The 23,306-nt window shown below is 39.5% G+C and overlaps 2 protein-coding genes across 2 annotated transcripts; both read right to left on the reverse strand.

The window, feature by feature from the left end:
• Nucleotides 1-16,302: 16,302 nt before the first annotated feature.
• On the reverse strand, nucleotides 16,303-17,133 carry LOC149966220 (uncharacterized protein F54H12.2-like). The gene has a single exon (XM_090167507.1). The coding sequence runs from the start codon at nucleotides 17,131-17,133 to the stop codon at nucleotides 16,303-16,305; it is 831 nt and encodes a 276-aa protein (XP_090023633.1).
• A 1,504-nt stretch (nucleotides 17,134-18,637) lies between these two features.
• LOC149966221 (uncharacterized) lies at nucleotides 18,638-19,678 on the reverse strand. Its single transcript, XM_090167508.1, has one exon. It carries the CDS (start codon nucleotides 19,676-19,678, stop codon nucleotides 18,638-18,640), a length of 1,041 nt encoding a protein of 346 aa, XP_090023634.1.
• Between the last annotated feature and the right edge of the window lie 3,628 nt (nucleotides 19,679-23,306).

The raw sequence follows: 23,306 nt of genomic DNA on the forward strand, positions 1-23,306 counted from the left end.
ATGTGTTATTTGAAGATCTCAGCTTTTGAATGCTTACCTTCAAACACTGATGTGTAAAGAACATCTTTTGTAAACCTTTCTCAATAATGCTTTGAAAACGGTTTCAATGCTACACAGTTCAGTAGAAAAAGACTTGTATTCTTTAGGAAAACTGTCTGTAATTTTTTCTAAAGCGGAGAACACGAGGAAACAATATTAAGTATGATCTGACCATAGAAAATATAGATTAGTAACATAAACTGTAGCTTCGCGAAGTCTTAAAATATATCTCTAGTTTCTAAGCCTGTTGATTTGCGCATTTACACATTGTGCGTAAGCCATAACATAATTGGTTGTTTATAGGCCTAGAGCCGAGCCACGTCAGTAGTTTTCCTGGCCCTAGGTAAAGTTTACACCCGGGCATCAAGGTAGCGTCAGTGGCGGACTGGCCATAGAGTGAACCTGCCCGATGGCAGGTGGGCCCCTCAAACATGATAGAGTTATAGTTGTTAAAGCTGGGGCCTTTGTCTTCTGGCAGCCCAAAATATTAGACCGAGTCCGCCACTGGGTAGCGTTGAATTTTTTCGCTATAATAACTATAAGTAAACATACTTTTGGAATCTGGGCTCTAGTCAGTAACGCAATTCCTCTTTTAAATGCAATAGGCTGTTGTTCTAAAGGATTTTTACCATTCCTGTAGTACCGTCCATTCACTTTTTTCCTCTTGGTGTATTCTGGTTTATCGCAAAAGCTTGTTAGTGCTTTATCCGTCATATCTACCCACTGAACCTTGTTCACACCGCTACGTCGATAGATTTTGAATTTGGTGGGTGACAAGTATTAGCTGCCGTTGGCCTTGGAGCCTTACAGCTTTCAAATTTGTATGTATGTAATGTATATTAAATCAATAAATCTTTATGAATTTTCTAGTTGAAACGTTAGTGGGTAATTCTTAAGATAATTCTTATTGGCATATTTAAAATTCTTATCAGCACTCACTTCGATTTCCACAATTTGAGCAGGATAAGTTGAAATCTGCTCCAAACTCAAACGGTGTTGTCGTAGCAACGTGATTGGATAAAGGAGTATTCACATTTGAAGCCAATGTTATTTTCTTCTCCGAAATCCTTTAATTTATTCCAAATGATGTTTCTTACCGTACGCTTCATTGGACAACTACTTTGAGAATGACTTAACCTCGTTGCCATGGTTTCCAAAAAAAATATTTAAATAGAGAAAACTTTGTTAAATAATATAAATATCGACCAATTTCCCTGGAACTATCTCAAGGAGGGGCTCACTTGATTTGTTAGCCACCTATATCAGATATATTTTAAATGACGAAAATGTTAGAAATATAACTTTTTTGAATGAACAACACATTCTTCTGGGCTTCGTTAGATCCTTCTAACGATTTAGCCCAAACTGAAATGGGAATGTTTTCTTTTCCCTAAAACCATTTGTAGCACTTCTGTTTACTCTAAAGCAACATTTGCGTACTGTCTTTGCCGCGTATAGAACCATATTGTATCCGTGTTAACGAAGCATTTTTTCTTTTAAAGCCTTCATTGGGTCAACAGTCGTGCAAGAGTGACGAAAACCATACACACGCTTTAACTGGGACTTCGCAATGCTTTCGCGGCACTGCCAAATTTTAATGTCGATATTTATGAAATTCAGTACAAAAAGCTAGAGCAAAGTTGGACTACCACGACTTCAAATTCTACAATCTCAGACAGTAATTTTAATCGAGCAAAAATATACGCTTATCTGCTCATTATCTTCATTTTATTTCGGATTGGAAAGAAATATTCAACACTAGGATATTTACTCTTTGATAATTAGAAACTTACCACTTCACGTAGAAGCAGGTAATGACGATACAGTGAAAGACCTTTTTCTTCTAAATAGCACCTTCGAAAATGTTCAGTTGCCTGAAATAATAGTTTTAATTATTCTTCTTTGCCGGTCTGTTCTTGGAATTATACCGGACAGAAAGAGATTGGCACACTTACAAGGTTCCTACGTGGTTATTCAAATTAGCCCATGCAAAAACGTGTCGAAAATAAAATAAGGTTGAAAGTCTGTGATATTTCACACGATTTTTCCAAGTTGTTATTGATAATTTGACGTTACTTAGAGTGCAAATGAAATATCCTTATAAGGAAAAAGAGAGTAGGTCTGTTCATTTCATTCGCAGTTAGTCCAACCAATTTTAGGGTCAGCATTCAATCGTTTATGCGAATCAAGTGGATTGTTTTACCAGTGGTTCACAAATATCTGGGTATTTCGGCACAAAATAGTGCATTCGGTGCAGTAGCATTTTATGAGTCGGAATTTCTATTAAAAAGGGTTAGTCACTGTTTTGTATATAAAAACAAACTAAACAGCCAACTGGACTATTCTTATCACTAGATTACCCATAGTGGCTATTCTTATCGCATCATTAGATAACGCGTAGTATAAATACGACTGCACGATCATCTATAACGCGGCAGCCGACCGAACGATCTATAGATGTTTACTTCCTCATTCATTATGTAAATAAGTATTTCATGTGTAGTCAATAAACTACCTATACTCTCATAAATGTCTTGCTATTATTATTTGGAACACAAGAAATTGGCGACGAGGATGGCATCCTACTGATGTTTTATGTCATCTAGTTTCTACGTATTCTACGTGTTCCAGCCGATTAGAAGACTGTCCATTGAGTTGCTAACGACGACAGTTATCATGAAGGAAGAGAAATGTCTGTCACCACTCAATTCAGTCCCTTCGACGAGCAAACCGAGTCATGGACACTGTACTCACAAGGAGACGACCCGAGGTGTTACACACCGATTTTGTTCAAACTCGGGGGATTGGTAGACCATCATGTAAGTTGAAAAATCCTAAAGGGCAACGAAAAATGTTTTTGACAACATAAAATGGAAATTTTCCCATTGAAAATAAGATGGGATTTGGACCGATTTTAAAAAATTGAAATATTTTAAAATACCAAAATTATAATTTTTTTTTTAAATTGACGAAAAAAATCAAAATAGATCACATTTTGATCAATTTGAACCAAATGGGTGAAAATTAACCGATATGGCTTAAATACAAAAAATTTCAATTTTATGTTGTCAAAAACATTTTTCGTTGCCATGGCAAAACCGTTACCCATTGAATAAATTCAATTTAGGATTTTTCAAGTTACATGAAGGTCTACCAATCCCCCGAGTTTAAACGAAATCGGTGGGTAACACCTCAGGTCGTCTCCTTGTCAGAGAGACTCGGACTACTTCATCGCGAAAGACATAGACAACGAAATTAAGAAGAAAGCAACATTGCTGACGGTAATTGGAACAGCAACTTATGCTACGCTAAAAAACATCGTAGGACCCACGAAACCAACTGAAAAGACGTACGATCAACTGACGAAAAAACTCACTGATTACTTCAATAATGTCCCTTCAGAAATAGTTGAACGCTTCAAGTTCGATACAAGAGATCGGAGGCAAGGAGGTACTATTACCAAGTACATTTCAGAGCTTCGTAGAATGAGTGAACTCTGCAATCATAAGACGCTTTGCTCAGAGACAGGCTGGTGTGTTGATGCAAAGTCGATTCCCTCCAGAAAAGATTATTGGCGGAGGACAACTTGAATCTTACCAAAGCTATGTCAATAGCACAAGCAATGGAACAGGTGTTGATCAACGTATGCACCACGAAAAGCCAGCAAAGCTCTGAGGCAACTGATAAGGTAGAAACGTTCCGGCAAGGGTGGAGGACAATTCACGAGGAATCAGTCGTCTTCATAGAAGAACAATGATCCGAAACAAATAACTCGAAAAGTTAATTGCAACGATCAGAGTCATGCTGCAGATAAATGCCCGTTTAAAGATTCGACGTGTCACCACTGTAAGAAGCAAGGTCACATATCCAGGGCATGCCGGGGTAAATCAAAGAATGAAGAACGAGCGAATAATATCTCCGATCTGAACACCAATTCTCGGGAGTATGTCTTCTCAATGTCTACTGTCATGATTCCGTTTGAACCTAAGATCAAAGATAATATAACTACGTACCCTTGATTCGAAATCAAACTCCTTGAACGTAAACGCAAGCTCTTACTGAGTTTCCGGCGGAAGTCGGAAAAAACTGCCTCCATAGAGCAGCTGCTGGCAGGGCTACCAACATCTAGTTAAAATGTTTTAGTGAAAATTGCGCCGTGGTTTTTGACTTGCGGTTTTCAAGATACGAGATATTTTTGCGTTATATTATTTTAAAACAATAATGGATCATGCCTGTAGCTCTAAAAATGTTTCTAAACGATAGAAAACTAAAGGTGAGTAATATAATCTTGGGTTATCTATTGAAATTCCTTATTTCTCACCTGCTAAGGAGCCCGATTTTTCCGACTTCCGGCGCGAACTCAGTAAAAGCCTCATGAGAAAACACGCTATCGAGAAACGCCGTGATTTCGAATCTAGGGTACGTAGTTATATTATCTTTGCGAAGACGGATGGTATCTACCAGCTTTCTTATCTAAAGAAAAAGACATCACTACCCGATCCGTATAAAATTAAATGTGAAATCAACAACGTTGGAATCACTATAGAGGGTGACATTGGTTCCGCTTTTTCGCTTATATCAAGTGAAGACGCAAAGGGCATTATCAGGACGAACAAGCTGGAGACATCGAACGTCCGACAAAAATCGTTTTCCGGACATCAAATTGAAGTCGTCGGTATCAGTCAAGTCCAGGTGACTTCACATGAGCAAGTACTTCCTATCATTGTGTACAAGGGTAGCGGACCAGTACTTTGCGGAAGAACATGGGTATCGTCATAACTTCCGATCTTGACAGACGGCGTCGTACCTCAAGCAAGAAGCGCTCTAACTCAGTCAAACACTGTGCTTCATGTTTTGAATTCAGATCGAGCACTGAAGAACATTTTGGACAAACACGGTCCTGTATTTGATCCAAAGCAAAGAGGCTGTCCTAAGGGTTTTTACATCCTTCAGAAAGTCTCTTTGCCGAAAACCAGGAGTGGAACCAGGATTTTTTAAGGCACACACCGTTCCGTATGCATACAAGGACCAAATCGACCACGAACTCCGAAGTTTGGAAGTAGCCTAAATCATCTCGCCAGTACCAATCACGAAGTCCTACCGATCAAAGGTTGGGTCGGCAAATTGTCATTTAATTATAACAAGTAATATTTCCATCATCTAAACAGCCGCTACATTACCAATAGTTTGGGTAATATAACTAGTGAAAACCTGCCTGAAACTATTACTCACCTGACACAACATTTTGACGAGGTGTATCTAGTCGGGTTTTGAAAGAGGTTGCCGAACGATTTTAAATGTTCTTGGTTTATTAAATAATTACACTCAACCGTTAAATAATTATACACCCGAGTTTAAGGAAAATGAGAGTTGATTTATCTATCTTTGAGATAGTTTAATTGCTAGTTCAAAAAAGTGAATCTGGATAAAAATAATCATTAACTTCAGGCAACTAGTTTAGCGCGTGCATTAGCTATTTCGGCATGGAAAGTTTTCGAGCTACTCACTAAAATTTTTTAATTTATATTTTACCCTTACCATGCTATGGGTGATGCACAGTTTATTCCATGGGACTCGGTGCTAGTTCATTTTAGACTTTAGATATAAATTGGCCATAATATTTTATGATTAATTATAGGCTATACGAAATTTGGAAAGCGAATTTCTTCTCACATTTTGTCACCTCTAAACCTTTGCCTCCTTAACCACTTGCTAACAAGACTTGCTCTTTAAGCACGTGTTATTGGAATGCTAAGACATTTTTCTTTCATTTTCTCGCAAATGTAGGCTTGGTCCCTAACAGCCTTTCCCTTTACTTCAGAGAGCTATCTCGTTTTTATGGGCCCACGCTTTAGGGAAGGCCAAGATCACTCATCCTCGCTCGCGTGGTATACTTTCGGAATTTTTTTTATTTTGAAAGACAAGATCTCTAGACCCTAAATTTCATACGGTTATAAATATATAGACTATATAAAAATGTATGCCATTGTTATTAAGAGTTCCAATTTCACTACAACTCCTTTCAGCATTTATATACAGTATAACAATATATATATCACTATATCTGGTTAAGACATTAAAATGAAATTTTAAATCAAGGGGTCATCCATACATCAATTGATTTGTAACTTCGAAACAGTGTCCTAAATCGTAACCCCAAGATCGTAGGCTCGTTTCCTGCCCGAGTTGATATGATTTTACTCAGTCATTCTGGTATTTAACCATACGCAGATGTATTCCTTGGTTTGAAATTAAGTTCAAATTGTATTAATTCCTGCGTAATAAAACAAATAAATTATCATTATTATAAATGCATATACCATAGAAAGGCGCATGTTTTGAGCACGGAAAGTGCATCGTCTACTTAGGACCTCTAGATAAGCCACTGCCGCTAGTAACAGAAAGTTTCCTCTTGCCCATCGATTTGGGAGCTTTGGTTATAGTATCATGCAAATTTTGACAGTTCAGTACTGATCATTAGTATGCAAAAGTGGAAACATATTTATTGAGGTGCAACTTATGTTAGCAATACGCAAATTTGTACGGATCATTAACTTTGTGCAGCTTTGGTCACTATAGTGCTCAAACTAGGTAAGTACTTTTGGCAATTGTGCAGTTTTGTTCAGATGAATGCAATCTTGAGGTTATGTTTTGTATGCAAACTTTGTAGATTTTCTTGCGCAACTTCGATCAGAAGGGTACAGCCTCGGTACTTTTCACGCATCTTCGTTTAAAACTATACAATTTTGAAAAGTCAGTTTGTGATATGTGCGGATTTGGAATGTATTGTGCAAACTTGGCGCATCATGTTGTGATTCGTGCAGATTTGGGTGACCAGTGCTCAGTTTTTTATAATCAAAATAGCGCCGCTAAAATTAGTTCAATCCGTTAAAAAGAAATACATATTTGGTTCAAAGAGTACTCACGTGTTCTCTCTTTGAGTCTTCAAAATGAAAATCTTGACAATCGCATTTTATTCCCACGCGGTTTCTGGGCGGTCAAAGAAACACCATTAGTCATTTGAAGTTAATTACTTTTATTCCTTATTATTTACGCTATATTTTCTTTGGGTTGGTTGCCTCGGTTACCATGGTTTCAAAAAGATAGATTTCTGGAGTGCCGCGTATGATAAAATACAATAGTAAGAGTTTCAATCGAGGGGCTAACCACTCTTAGAAAGTCTGTACACCAGATTACGCTTAGATTAGCACTGCCAAAGGCAGGGACTTCAAAGAATACGCGTAATCCCATTAGTACAGCCAAAGGTACGGCTCTGAACACCGATTACGCGGAGTGATCAGCCCCTCGGTTTCAACACAGGAGCTTGTAATACTAATAATAACAATCAGATAGGCTAATACCCAAGGCAACACCTTAGGCCCAAGTCATCTAGCGTATTTTTAAGTCATTAATTCAGATAGCCTGGTTACAAAAGACTAGTCTTGGAAAGTCCTTCGTGTCACGCGAGCCAAGAGCTCCATACTATTAAAAAACAAACTATTTTACTACTAAAACACGAGAACCACCAATGGTCTAGAGAGTCAGGAGTAAAAACGCGAACAAGTAAAGAGACCAAGAAGTGGGGGAGAAAACTAAGCTTTATTGGGGAAAAATATGCGGTACTTCGGTCGATAGGCCTTCAAGGCGAAAAACTTTAATAGGACTAACCGACAATTTGAAAATTTTTACTACTAAATACCTTCGGTATTTTCTTTTTCGCATTTTATACAGTGTAATTTGAGTGTTTCTGTTTGTCATTAGCCGAGTCATTAGCGAACTCCTCCTCTAATAAAAAAGCAACATACAAGTGGTCAAAAATATATTTTATTGACCAGTGACCCATTTCGAGTCCCTAAACTGTGCCTACTGCCCTCTCAGAAACGCACATTGTGAATAGTTGTCTTTAAACTATAGCTACGACCAGATTAACGAGCTATTTTCAAATTCTAAGCAAAGTCTTTGATCATACAAATTTATCCAATTTCAAAGTATGAAATTCTTTTTTTCGTATTTCATCCAAATTAATTGATCCAAACTGAACCGTATTTAATTTGGATGTGTCTTGATTTCATTTGGATCCAAATTTGAACATTGGATCATTTACCAAAAGTACTCAAACATCCTTGTGTTCCTCTTTTAAATAAATCATACAATTTTTGTTAAAAATTAGAATACAATAAGTAGGCTGACGGTACTTCTTTCAAATAAAGTTGGTCGATAAAATCACCATCACGAATACATTATTATTTTATGTCTGGCAAAAATAGTCTAATATAGATGATCGTTAAGAATACAGAAATGCCTTTATAAAACTAAAAACTTTTATATTTCGTTTTGAGCTAAATCGATAGATCTAAGAAAGCCTTGAAGAAAATGTTTCATTTCGAAATATCTGAAACAAGTGGCTTCACCATTCAAGTCGTGGAATATCCAAGTAAGTTCAATGAGAAAGATATGTTGGTCATTAAAGGAAGTGTTTTCGCTGATGTCCTAGAAACAGATATCATTTGCTTGCTCTTTTGTTTTGAAACCATGGTAACTCATTCAGGTCATTGTCCAAGAAATCGTCCATGAAAACAAACGGTAAGTAACATCATTTTGAACCAAGAAAGCAAAACTTAAGTAACATAATTTTAAATATAAATAATGATTTTCGGGGATCTTAATCACAGTAACTTACCCCACCAAGATAGTGAGATAAGACTATTTGGGTTTGACACTCTTGGGAACATCAAGAATATATTTATTTATAGTTTAGACGAGTAGTAGTAGGATTTTAACATTTCTACCGCAAATTGGAGCCGTTGGAGCCGTTGGAGCCTTTGGAGCCGGTTGGAGCCGTTGGAGCCGGTTGGAGCCGTTGGAGCCGGTTGGAGCCGTTGGAGCCGTTAGAGCCGTTGGAGTCGTTGGAGTCGGTTGGAGCCGTTGGAGCTCAAACGTTTTGTAGCTTACCTATACGAGGCTGATATAAGATAATGTTTATCGGTACGTAGAGGACAGATAACTTAAGCAATGGTGGTTATTGAAACTAAAAGTAAACACGTACGATTTGGGGGATCGACAGTTTACATCATCCCGTTTGAAGATAGAGTAAATTATACATTACGTCAGTCTTGTTTGTTTACACAGCGAATAAAATGTGTGTACGAACCTCTACTGAAACCAATTCTGAAACTAAAACTAAAACGTATGGGGAAAACCAGTGTGTAAGCCTTTAGAACACGTGACTGGTATTTCCAAGCAAACATTGTGAAACGTACGCGTTGAGTGGGGAATATCTAAGACGTCATAAGTTCAAACTGCAACTGAAAGTATTAAAGGTCGATATATTCACGGTATAAAAGCCGCTGAAACCGAAAGAGAGCTATATATTCTCGGAGCTCTCTCTGCAACCACAATCGGACGCTGATTTATAACCACAGTAATAAATGTGAGTACTATGTATTTTTTTTTAAAAACAACTTTTTAGTTTTCATGAATGCTCTTAAGCCTTGGTCATTTTTAACTAAAACTTGGGTTACTCTATAGGGACAACACCAATATTTTTGAAATTTCCTCGAGCAAGTCGATCATCGTCACTCCAGCCTGTAAAATTAGACTAGGATTTACAGATGGATCGTCCAGCATCGTTCTAAGCGAGGAAGAGTACTACCAGCTCTATCGTATGAAGGACGAAATCACGATGTATTTTCAAAACGACGATGCCATCCCCATCTCGTTATTTTTCGAAGGGTCGACTCATAAGCGTCTGGAAGTCAAAACGTATCAAGACCGCAAGACGTTAAATATTCGCGAAATGTCTACCGGCAACGGTAAAAACTATGGGATGTTATTTCCTACTAAAAATGGGTTTGCCATTGGATCTGTTTTGTGGGAAAGACTTTTAGAGAAACATGAACAGGTCATGATATTGCTAAACGAGAGTAAACGTGTTTACGAAGCGATTAAGGAGACTGTCGTTCAACAGCTCACCACGTATATTAAAAATTCGTGTAATGGGTGTCGTATAGATCATCCGTCGCAATTACAACATGAATGTCTCTTACACGATTGGAAGGAACGTGTGGACATGAACATTTCAAGTGCCATCAGTAATTTAAATATCCAGTCAATAACGGAAGTTTTCAATAATTCAACATTTTTAAGTTTTGAATTTTGTAAGCAAATGGTTACCATAATTGTTTGTACTTCTAAACAGTATTTGTAATGAAATAAAATTTTTAATTTTCTGATATAAAAATTTCCCAAAATCTTTCCTACATATCTAATCTCTAGATAAGTAAACAATTGTGATTAATAAAATTTTGAATTTTCTGATACGAAAAAAAAAACAGAAAAACCCTAAATTGGTTCTTTAAATATTTTCCTATACATTTAATCCATAGAAAAGTAAACAACAAATATCAATAGGAAACTCTAAATAAATTCTAAGATAACTGCGTCCAAGTTCCGATACGATCTCCAAGATTAATTATCTTTATCAAAGTGTTATCTTCAGATCATTATGAGAAATAAATTGGACGATTGCCGATTGGTTTTGGTTTTGTTTTTGTTTTTGTTTTGGTTTTAATTGGCGTACGGAATATTTTACTGTGGTTGGGAAATAATATGGGCCATTTCAATTTGGGGTTTTTAATTTGATATACGAAAAAAACAAACAAATAAGTAAGCAGTATAAATAGTTGGCGCTCTAGTTCTTAATTGTCAAAAGTTCCTGCTCCCTCAAAGCGACATCATCCGAACTTGTTCCGGCACTCGTAAGAATAATAGTTTTTTTTTAAATTAAAATGGTTATGTGTGATATATGTGGAGCTAAGTTCTCGGCGAATAAAAATTTGCTGAGACATAAACGTGAAAAACACGATAAAATCAATTTTCCGTGTTCAAAATGTAAGCAATCGTTTACCCGTCGTGGTGTCCTAAATAGTCACCTCAAAAGTCACGGTACTAACGATCCCGTCGAAGGTACCTGCCAGTCCGGACAGAAACGCCGGGCGTGCCCCGACTTACCATCCGCCAAGAAGAGTAAAATACCTAACGTCGTTAATGAAACTTCAACATGTTGTCACGTCGCCAAAGAAAGTAGTCACGGAGGATAATTCCACCGCTTCCAGCAAACTACAAGAAGCTTCGTCGGATGACTTGTCCGCCCAAGAATATGCTGACCTTCACGCAGTAATGGATAAGGAAACTGTAATTGCAGCGTCGTTAGTTCCACCCGCTCCGAACCAGCCGGTAGAAATACATGTTTTGACTGTCGATCCTGAAGACCATGCAATACGTTCCTCGGATGAGTTGTCCACCCAAGAATGTGCAGATCTTCACGCATACATGGATCAGCTGGAAAACACTGACAAGGATACCCCTCCGCTAGTCGACATTTCAGCGCCGTTGGCCCCACCCGTAGCGGATCAGTTAGAAGAAATGGATGTATTGGGACACGCGATTTTCCGCGCCCGCTTTACACCCGTTAGTGTGGTAACGGACGTGGATGCTTACATAAACCAGCACAGAGAGGCGATTGAAAACTACTTGCGTTCTAAGTTATCGGAGAAAAAGGGTATCAAGTGGTACATTGTTATCAGAGTGCGATACACGCGCGAGTTAAACACGGGTGAAGAAGTGGAATACGTCACGTACCATCATAGCGGTGTTCGTCAAACTCTAACTCCGGATATAATCCCGAGACAGCTAACCCTGTGTGCGGAAATGCTTAAAAAGCATATTGAAGAATTTGAGAAACGTGGCAGTGGATGGGTGTTTGATCGAATTTTATTTATACAGATAAATATTATCGCGCACCTTCCACTTGTTGGTGGAACTTTCCTCGAACTTCCAAAAGTGCTAGCATTAAAAAAAGCAATTGTAAATATAAAAAATACGGACAACAGGTGTTTTTTGTGGTCTATCCTCGCGCATCTACATCCTCACAAAGGGAAAGACCCAAATCGTGTACAAAATTACACGCAGTTTCAAGAAGAATTGAACGTTTCCGGCATTTCTTTCCCTTTCGAACTAAACGTTGATAAGTTGGAAAAGTTTGAAAAACAAAATGATCTATCCATTAACATTTTTTGTTATGAAAAAGGGGTTTTCCCGCGATACATTAATTCAAACAAAGTCGTCAAGGAACGCCAAGTCGATCTTATGATGTTATCGCAGGGAGAGAAGAGACATTATTGTCTTATTCGTAGTTTGAGTCGTTTACTGAATAACTTTTCAAAGGACGGCCATACCACGCATTATTGTCGGTATTGTCTCCATCGCTTTACCGGTGTCAACTCGGAAAAGAATCGAGACGCCCACGTGAAGGATTGCAGTAACTATGGTCCACAAAAAGTTATCATGCCAGTCAAGAAACCGTTACTAAAATTTAAAAGTACCATTGGTACCAAAAAGTAAGTTAAATATTTATTAAATAACTCGCCTGATAAAATCTTTCGAATTGTTTTTATAAATGTAATTTGTTTACAGATAAAGTACGTCATTTATGCCGATTTCGAGACTGTCTTACCTAAAGTGTCAACGTGCATACCTGACTCGTCACTTTCGTCCACTACTACGCTGTCTCTTCACGTTTCCTGCGGGTTTAGTTACGTCATAGTAGGACCAGACGGAAAACCGACCAAGCCCGTGACGTACCGGGGGAAAGACGCCACGGAGAAGTTTTTAGAGAATCTCTTGGTTGAGATGACGGTTCTATCGGGCGAGATCAAAGCGAACGTTCCGATGAAAATTACGCAGGCAAAGGAAGTTGAATTTTTCCAAGCGAGAAACTGTTACTTATGCGGTGACCCTTTCACGGAAAAGAACTATAAAGTTCGTGACCACGACCACACGACTGGGGCCTACAGAGGAGCGGCGCACAATTCGTGCAACCTCCAGCTTAAGCCACCGAGTTATATACCCGTCTTTTTGCACAACCTATCTCGGTAACAATTTCGTCATTAATATTAATTTATAGTGCTTACGTCTACTAAATTCCTTTTCTTTAGCTACGATGCACATTTAATCATGGAGAAAATTGGACTTATTAAAGTCCAGAACATTGAATGTATCCCAGCGAACTCCGAGACGTACATCTCGTTCAGCCTCGGTAAACTCATATTTCTCGACTCCATTAGGTTCATGCCCAGCTCTCTCGAAGTTCTCGTCGGCAACTTGGTCAAGGGTGGACCAGGAAATTTTCCTCGCATGAACTCCGTGTATGAACCGGACGAGGTACGACTTCTTCTTAGGAAACAAGTGTATCCATATGATTTCGTGGATGATGAATCAAAGTTTGACGAGACGGAATTACCGCCAAAGGACGCTTTCTATAATACTCTGACAGAAGAACACATTAGTGATAACGACTACGCCCATGCGCAAAATGTATGGGAAAAATTCAATAATCTAGGTAAGTACTACGTTTTATATCTGTCGTATAATATATTTTTATTTAATTTAATTTAATTTAATTTTGTTTTGGTAGGTGAATACCACGATTTATACGTTCAATCAGACGTTCTTCTCCTGGCGGACGTTTTTGAAAGCTACCGCACCATGTGTATACAATACTACAAGTTAGATTGCGCGCACGCGTACACAGGACCTGGATTCGCTTGGGAAAGTGCCTTGTGTATGACTAATGCCAAGTTGGACCTTCTAACTGATCCAGATATGCACCTGTTTATCGAAAAGGGCATCCGCGGGGGCGTTTCCATGATCAGTCACCGATACGCTCAAGCAAACAATAAATATTTGCCGGAGACGTACGACCAATCGAAGGCGAGCAGTTACATCACGTATTTGGGTAAAACTTTTGTTTAAATTATTATTATCAATTTTTTTTAAACTTTTATTTAAATTATTATTATCAAAAATAATATTAAAAAAAACAAAAAAAAACACAATTGTGTACTTTAGACTGTAACAATCTATACGGTACGGTTATGTGCGATAATCTGCCGATGAGTAACTTCAAGTGGATCCACCCCTGCCCCGATTTCACAGATGAGATCATCCTTTCCCATCCTGACGACGACCCCGTGGGATATATTCTAGAAGTGGATCTAGAATACCCCGAACACCTTCACGATGATCACAACTACTACCCGTTAGCCCCGGAGAACCGTACTATTACAACTTCTGAACTGTCCACGTATTCCGAGGACCAACTTAAGGAGTTGGGTCTTAAGGAAAAAGACAGTTTCCCTAAACTGGTACCTTCTCTTTACAATAAAGAGAAATACGTGGTTCACTATAGGAACTTGAAATATTACGTTTCAAAGGGGTTAATAATAAGCAGAGTTCATCGAATCATGTCTTTCAACCAGGGACCGTGGCTTAAACCTTTTATCGAGTTTAACACGGAGAAACGAAAGCAAGCAACCAATGATCATGAACGGGACTATTTCCAAATAATAGCGTGTTCGGTAAGTCATTCGTTACCAAAATAGAGATGAAAAAAACTGTAAATAATCACCGTTTCTTTATTTAGGGAAAACTATGGAGAACCTACGGAACCGAATCGATTTTCACTTAGTGCAGACTCCTGAACGCGCCATAAAGAAAGCTAGCTCGCCAGCCTTCGAACGCTTCACCGTGTTCAAGAATGATCTGGTTGGAATCCACCACTTGAAGAAGTGCCTCACGCTTTACAGACCGATATACACCGGTTTCGTCATTTTGGACTTGTCCAAATTGCTAATGTATCGGTTCCACTATGACGTCATACGCTCGCAGTACGGAGACGCCGCTAAACTTCTTTTTACCGATACGGACTCGCTCACATACCACATCGAAACAAACGACCTTTACGAAGATTTTGCTAACAAGAGTAATATGTACGACTTTTCGGGCTATCCGGAAAACCACCCTCTCTACAGCGAAGACAACAAGAAAGTCCTAGGCAAGTTCAAAGACGAACTTGACGGGATCCCCGTCCAGGAATTTTGTGGTCTGAGGCCTAAAATGTATTCACTGCTTTCCGCTAAAGGGGAGAAGAAGACGGCTAAGGGTATATGCCGCCGTGTCATTAAAAAGAAGGTCCGGCACGTCCAATACCGGGACTGTCTCCTGAAACGCAAGCTGACTGTCGAATCGATGAAAAGAATCGTGAGTAAAAAACCTGAACTTTTCACGGTGAGGCAGTCGAAGCTTTGTCTCAACTCATGCGACGATAAGCGATTTATCGTTGATGGAGTCGCTCATGGACACTATCAAATTTCTAATGTTTTAATTTTAAAAGAAACTGTTTAAAATATATATTATTTTGTAAATAAACTCTGCTTAATCTGAAAATCTGTTTTAGTTATTTAAGCCAACGTAATGGGTTGGGAAGAGGGGTGCCTACCCGCGCTTCCCACGCCGCGCCGGGGTAAGCCGCGATACGCGCCGCGCCGGGGTATAATTATCTTCGCGCCGCGCCCGGGGTAAACCGCGATACGTTGCTGCCGCTGCCTCTCCGCATAAATAAAACCAGGGAAATAAGAAAAAAACTTTATTGAATATCTCTTGTACATAAATTCCGTTACCCTTTTATCATTGACATTCTTATCTTTTTTAAATTTTGAAAGAATATTATACATTTTTATACCTCTACATCTATACAAGGCGAAATAGACGCAGTATCCGCCGCATGTCTTGCTAAAATGTCCTTGCATCTGTTTAGAGTTGAAAGTGACGGTTAAACTATTTCTTTCAACAAAATCATTAAATTTAAACATGTCTGGAGGATATCCGAAACTGTCCAGAAATTCAGTATTCCTATGACGTGAAAAGTATATAACGGTCCAATGCTCGCCGTTTGTATTAGATAACCCCGTATTCACAATGTAAAGCGAGGGAAACGTTTTTACGTGTTTGGGAAGGTTGTCCACGGCGAACACTCCTCGAAACAATCCCTTGGTGTGCGGGTCTTTTTCCATTATTTTGGTTAACTGTTCATTTCATCAATTGCTATAATCGTAGATTACGTTTCGGTTTTTATCTATTTCAATTAAATTTTGGAATTCGGCGTAGTATAGAACGCTAACAGTCTTCGGTAAGTCCTTGGCGAACTTTAATTCTAATCGTAAGTTTCCGTTCTTTATCAACTGGAACTGCGAGTTGGAGCTGATGAGTTCGGCACTCGAGTCAAATACGAATAAACAGTGTCCATAAGGAAATTCCTCGCGAGTTATAAAGTTGCCTTCGTCCAGGAGCCATTGCGAAGTCTGGGTGAAACGATTCGTGTACGATCTCATATACTGATTTTCTCGAAAGTTGGGGGTCAAAGCTTTATGAGGGATACGTGTCCCGTCTAAGAATAGCGCTATTAAAATCAAAGTGTTGAAAATTGAAAGGCGTCTTCGGGTAATCTCCGAGATAAGAATTTTGTTCCACGAGTGCGAAAAGGACTCGTTTAGGTAATTGACCCATGAACAAATTATCTCGAACGCAAATTTTAGTTCCACTATTTATAGAGAAAGAGTTGCATTCGGTTCGAGTTATGGGGTATTTCATTGTAGAAAGTTCCAAACATTTTGCGTGGGAAATTCCAATTCCGGGAGTCAACTTTACTTTCCTGATATACAGGGACGCCAACTCGTATTGCACTTTCCATTTGACGCCGTCAAAAGCGTGAATACAAAATTCGTTGGGACTTTTAATAAATTTGAACTTTAAGTCAATCATGTTAGGGATGAAACGCGACTGTTGACACAAGTCCGCGTGAACCGTTCCCATCAAATCGATCGTTCCTTGTCTAGCAAAATTCGTTCTTTTCTGGAATCCTTCGTTTTCCGTTGGAGTGTCGAATTTCCCGGCAGTATCTTTGTAAAACAACGCGGCCGTCAGGTAACTCGTTTTTGCTGGTCCTCCAAATGTGACGGCAGTTTGAAACATGGCCTTGTACGGGTAATTCTGCGGTGATGGCGTTACTGACCTGTCTCCCAATGACACGTGCACTTCGCTAAAAAGACTGGCGTGAAACAGATTTACGGGCGCTACCTCGTCAGCTGGCGTGACGATTGATTTGCGGTCGGCCGAATATACCGCTGCCGCCGGGATAGTCTTGCCATACACCGGGTCGACGAGTCGAACTTGTAGATGGAGTAACGTTTTTGACATGTCAATATACGTTTCGGAGTTTCAGGCCACGTTGAACGTAATTGTTGAATTTTCGTTAATGTTAGAGATGGGGCTGTACTCGACCCATTCACCACTTACGATGCTGGCGTTAGTGAGCGGGACGTTAAAAAGCTCCAATTCGGAACTCACGGACGCTCGCGAATCGGGGTGGATGTGTGTCATTTATATTAAGAGAAAATATCGGAGGGTTGATGAAACGATGTTCGCTTCTTCCTGCTCGAGACTGAACTGATTATCCTTTTTCGTTTTCGATTCCTTTTATTTCCGTTTCCGGACATTTTCTGTTTCACCTCGTCATTCAATTCCAAAATGGTTTCCTTCCCCACCGTCATGCCGTGGCTTTTAAGCGAGTCCTTAATCGGTACACCACTGGCGACGTCCGCCGCAACTCTAGCCCCGGTTTTCAAAAACTTTTTTCCCAAGAAAATGGCGCCCTTTTTCAAAATCGGGATAGCTTGTCGAAAGGCAGAGGCTATGAAATTTCCAAGACCGTAGCCTCGCTGAACGGTGACTGATAATGTTCACTCTGGCTTAAAAAATGCCGGTCGTAGTCCAACTGATTGACCGGTGAAGAGTGATGATACTTCATGATGCGTTTCGTATAATGTTCGCAATAAGAATGAGGAGGGTACGTTTCCCGTACGCTTTATTTATAAGGGTGTCCACATTCTTCGAGGTCTAAAGTGGAGGGTTACGTGAACCTTTCCTCTTTCAAACTTGACGGGGACTCCCATTTCGCTCATAACGTTAATTTCGATAGATTTAAACGTATTGGCCGAAACCGGCAGGTAGTGAGGTCGGGAAAATTCCTTGTCCACCGTGTCGCCGTCCCTCCCTTGTACGCTCGCTATTCGAAGCAAAGGCACGTGTACGTCTCCTACAGCCCTGCTTTTCACAATATCGGAATATACGAATAGAGAATGAAGACCGTCGTCCAAATCAACTGGGTACGTTGCCGTTCTGATCTGAGCGAAGCTAGTAGTTTTCGTTGCATCTTTGGAAAATCCCAACATGACCGCCAGGGTACCGGGTATAGTTAACGTGTAATTCGTTTTAACGGAAACCTCCACGCGACGAATTCTAGCGATATATCTAAACGTGTATTTCGCTTCCGCAGGCGTTTCTGGATCGAAAATATCATCTTCGGCTGTCACGTTATTTTTCAGTATTGTCACGTTGGCGATATCGTCTTCGTCGTAATTGAGTTGTTCCAAAAGGTCCTCGATATTTCCGTAGTAGCCAGCCGGCAGTTCTATCATTTTAAAGTAACCACTACTAACCATAGATTTTACATGGCTAGTTAAAGTCAACGCGCGCGACACTGGCATATTGTTCCAAGTATGAGGATAGCCAATCTCCGCCAAAGCCACCTCGTAGGGTCCCTGCAGTTTCACCGATTCTGGTAAGTATGTTCGGAATTTACTGGTCGTATTATTTGGAAAATAACTCATTGACGAGTCCGAAGGTAATGTAATGTAAAAACTCATATTAAATCAATTTCTCGCACCCAGCTGTCGAACGATGGCGGATATCCTTTCCAGCGAACCAACTTCTCTACACTTCCGTCTGCTTTTCGTCGCGTACGTAACACTTTCTCAATTTTGAAAGTACTATTATTTAGGTCTTTCCCCACTTTCTGTAGTTGCTCTCGGTAGAAAATCCCCGTAATGACCTCGTTGTCCAAGGCGCGTATCTTATATACCGGAGGGCTGCGGGGTAGCCTTTCGGATATTTTAAAAAGTTCTTCAGACCACGTGGGAAAGTATCCCTTCTCAAAGATGTCTTTGTCGAAAGCGTACGAGCCTGGTGGCGTAAAATCCACGTCGCCGTAGAGGTTTTCCCAAACACGTTTCGAAATGACCGACGTGACTTCGACGGGTTTGCACTTGATCGATCGGTGATAGCTATTGTTATACGCCTCGACCATTTCTTTTAAAACATCGATATATTTAAAAGTATTATTTTCCGTAAAGTACCGATACATCCGGGTCTTTAATGTGCGGTTGAAACGTTCGATTACCGTCGCTTTCAGTTCCGAGTCGGGGGCGAAAAATCCGATTCCTCTTCGTTTTAACTCTCCTTGTATCTCTTTGCAAACAAACTCATTTCCGTGGTCACTTTGGACGCGTTTTGGGGAACGTCCCGATTCCAAAATAGTTTTAAAAGCTTTAAGCATGGTTGGACCTTTCTTGTCTTTAGTAGCGACCACGAACGCGTACTTGCTAAAAACGTCGATGCAACATAGTAAGTAACGAAACCCTTTATTATGACGAGTGAGACTTTTAAAATCAGCCAAGTCTATCTGCCACTGTTCGTCGATTCCGTAAACTATAGTCTTATTTCTTTTAAAGCGTTTCAGAGCTTTCTTGTGAAGAGTATACGTATCTTCAGATTGTAAGAAATCCCTTATCTCTTTCAGGGTGACCTTCAGACCTTTTTCTTTCGCCGCTCGATATAACCCGTTAACGCTACCGTACGAGCCCGGGTCCGACACTTTATTATAAATTTCTTTTAGTTTATTCATTGTACGAACAATTTCTTGAACTTTGGTAATACCATAAAACGAAATCACTGACTTCTATAAGTATAATTACGAACACGATTAAAACTGCGGTTAAGATCTTTGGCGATTTTAAGAATGATTCGACTAATATCGTTATGACTCCCATAGAGATAACTTCAACGTCGCCACCTTCCATCTTAAAGAACTATTAATAAATGACACGAAAGTAAAATTGAATAGTATTTTTATTAAGAAAATAAAAGTTTTACAAAGAGATCCAATTAGAAAAACCCCGACCGTTCATTGTTTGGGAGGCGTCGGTGTAACTAGAGTCGTCATCCTCCTCCTTATATTCTCTTTTTTCAGGAGGAACGATATCGCGTTTGCGAACTTTAATTAGCGTTCTAGGTACATTAGCTTTATACAAAATTTCATAAAATTGCTTTCCACCAGTAACGGGAGTTTTTCGCTTAGTTTTTGACACCGTATATGATAAAAGATCGACAATATTCGAACCGATAATTTTACGTTTGTTGTATATTAATTCACCAGCGTCCGTCCACTTGAATTTCCCAGATAGATCTATCCATTTGTACAAGCTCAAACACTCATTTATCATATAGGTTGGTACGGCTGATACAATTTCGGCTCTTAGACGGTTTTTCCACCTTTTTCTTAGCTTTTTTATGGATTACTCTCGAAAGCACGTGATTATATCGATTCAGTTTTTCAGTATTGTTTAAATTGGAATCCTCGAGTATGGTTTTAAGTTTATGGTCTTTTTCTAATTCTAGGGTAGTGTCCACTTTAAAATCACTATTTGCATTTAGTCTTTGGTACGTATCCTCGGAAACGAATAACATTTTTTTAGCAATTTTTTTTATTTAATTGCTTTACTAATGGCAGCACCGGCTACGGAACTAATAATCGAGAGTAAGGGTCGGAGTATAGTAACGGGAGAAAGCCACCCTTTTGAATTAGAATTTTTCTTCTTTTTGAAAGCGGAATATTCTGGGAAACACGGCGTATCGAATTTCGGTGTTTCTTCAATCGTTTCTTCTGATCGTCTGTGAGGGAAAAATTGCCCCGCAAGATATTTATACAACACTCAACTATCGCTTTTATCGCGTCCTTGTTCGCGAATTTAATGGCGGCATTCCGTTGGCAACCGTTACAAGATCTCAAATATTTCAAAAAGTCTAAGTGCTCGTGCACTTTCTTCGGCGGAGCCATGTAGCTAACCGGAAAGCCTTCACTAGGGTACAGTTATTCTTGTCTCGATGAGAAATACAACCTCTTGGGGTTTCGCACGCGATTGTTACTAGACGGGGACAACCCGAGTCTTCGGCGTTAACAACCTCGGTTTCCAAAAACTTAGATAAAATTATAGATTTTTCCAAACCCTTGGTCACAAAATTGCTAGCTTTTGGTTTAATTTCGAGAGCAATTTCTCGCGCCAATTCAAACGGATGATCTCCTTCGTCCCAGCGTAAGTCGCAACTGTTCCTCGTTAACCATCGACACTGCTTTTTATCCTCGTACGATAAGTCCGAGAATGAGCACGGCGCTTTGATGATCCAGACATTAAAGTCGCCTGTCTCCTCCATGAGAATACATATCTCCTTTACGATCGACTCCCCTCGAACTCTGAAAAAGTTTGCTTCGACAATCGCTGTCATTTTGGTATAAACACGGCGGCTTGCTCTCCTGGTAATATGCCGGTACGTAGTCTTCTATCTTCCGCGGTGGAGGCCTTGAGATCCACGAATAAGTATCCGAAACTGGTAGCTGTAGCTTGCCTGAAAGCGTCTACAACGTATTTGCTGTTGACTGGTGATATCTGTTTCGCTAAATGAAGAATCGCGGACTGGTCTCTCGGCGTTTTAAAGATTACCAGATAGTGAGCGTTGAGATTCAAGGTTCGAATTTCTTTTCCTGGGTAATAGAGGTTTTGCATTAAAATCAACACCGATGTATTTCTGTGGTGAGATCCTTTTATTCGCTGTGTAAACAAACAAGACTGACGTAATGTATAATTTACTCTATCTTCAAACGGGATGATGTAAACTGTCGATCCCCCAAATCGTACGTGTTTACTTTTAGTTTCAATAACCACCATTGCTTAAGTTATCTGTCCTCTACGTACCGATAAACATTATCTTATATCAGCCTCGTATAGGTAAGCTACAAAACGTTTGAGCTCCAACGGCTCCAACCGACTCCAACGACTCCAATCGGCTCCAACGGCTCTAACGGCTCCAACGGCTCCAACCGACTCCAACGGCTCCAACGGCTCCAACGGCTCCAATTTGCGGTAGAAATGGTAAAATCCTACTACTACGAGTGACCATGTTTACGCAATTTTCAAGTCCAGTTACGTCAACGTGGAACACCGAAAAAATACACAATTCAAATGACTACAATTCGATTTAAACATTGTTCATCGGAAGAAAATCCATATTTTACCTATTCAACCACCACTAGCGAACCAGAATGGTCGCGGAGTCTTCCAGTACATCAACAGGCTGTAGAACGAAAACAGAATCGTTGGTGGTAAATATCAAATCAGGTTCACAAAACGCTGTAGCTTACGATTATGCTCTAGAAAATACAATTAGCTCTATATTGTTCTCATTTCATTTGATTACAGTTGCCTTAAAGTGGGGTCGCGAAGTGGTTCGCACTTTCGACTCGCAGCAAGAGGAGCCGGGTTCGATCCCAACTTGTGGCACTGGGTGAAAACTCGGAACTCCTCCTTCTGCGTTGAGTTTGCAAGTTATCTCCCCACTGGTTTAAGGGGTTTTCCCTCGAACTCTTCGGTTTCCCCTTCTATAAAAACTTGTTGAGGTTAACGGTAATAGTTAGTGTAGGGGGCTGTTGGCTCGCGTGGCATTAAGTGTTTTCCACCACGCATTGTAACCCGGCCACCTCAATTAATGGCTTTAAATGTTGCTTGATGACTTAGACCGAAGATAGTCAAACGATAGAAAAATGCGATTCTGTGAGGGCAGTATTCGAAATGGTCAATTAAATATCCTTTTGACCACGTGTACATTATTTGACGCGCTAAAATGACACATTTTAAAACGCGAAACATTGGTATATCGTGGTTATTTACTTCTGGTGACTCGGAAAGTGGAACTCGCCGAAAATATCGAAGAAAGAGAAAATTATATTTATCCTAAAAAAAAAAGGATTTTTCACATATAAATTTGAATTTGAGTATTAAAGGGTTGGAGTCTCCCAAGGAACAGATATTGACTTATGGTTTAGAAAAAAGTAATTTCCTGAATGGTTTTGGGAATTTTAAAATACAAAATACATGTATATTTTATGAATGTTTGCATATAGTTGTAATCGATTTTTCTTTAATTTTTGCCGATATTTATCAGTTAGAAATGTATACCTTTTAAAGTATTTTTCTTAATTTTGACCCTTCAAATTTAACGGTGCAGTAATTTATATTCTGGGAAACACTAATAACTATATTGGAATTTGGTGCATTTTCATCCTTTAGTGGATTGAACGTTTTTCATCATATCTTTAATAAGTATACACTGCACCTGTGGTCGTTTTCATATCCTCGTTTACTCTACACCATTTCAAGAAAGTGATCAAGCTTATTCCACACTGAAGCCTTTTTTTCCGG

Source organism: Leiobunum rupestre, chromosome 1, assembly GCF_980474605.1.
Source record: "Leiobunum rupestre chromosome 1, qqLeiRupe1.1.hap1, whole genome shotgun sequence".
NCBI lineage: Eukaryota > Metazoa > Arthropoda > Arachnida > Opiliones > Sclerosomatidae > Leiobunum > Leiobunum rupestre.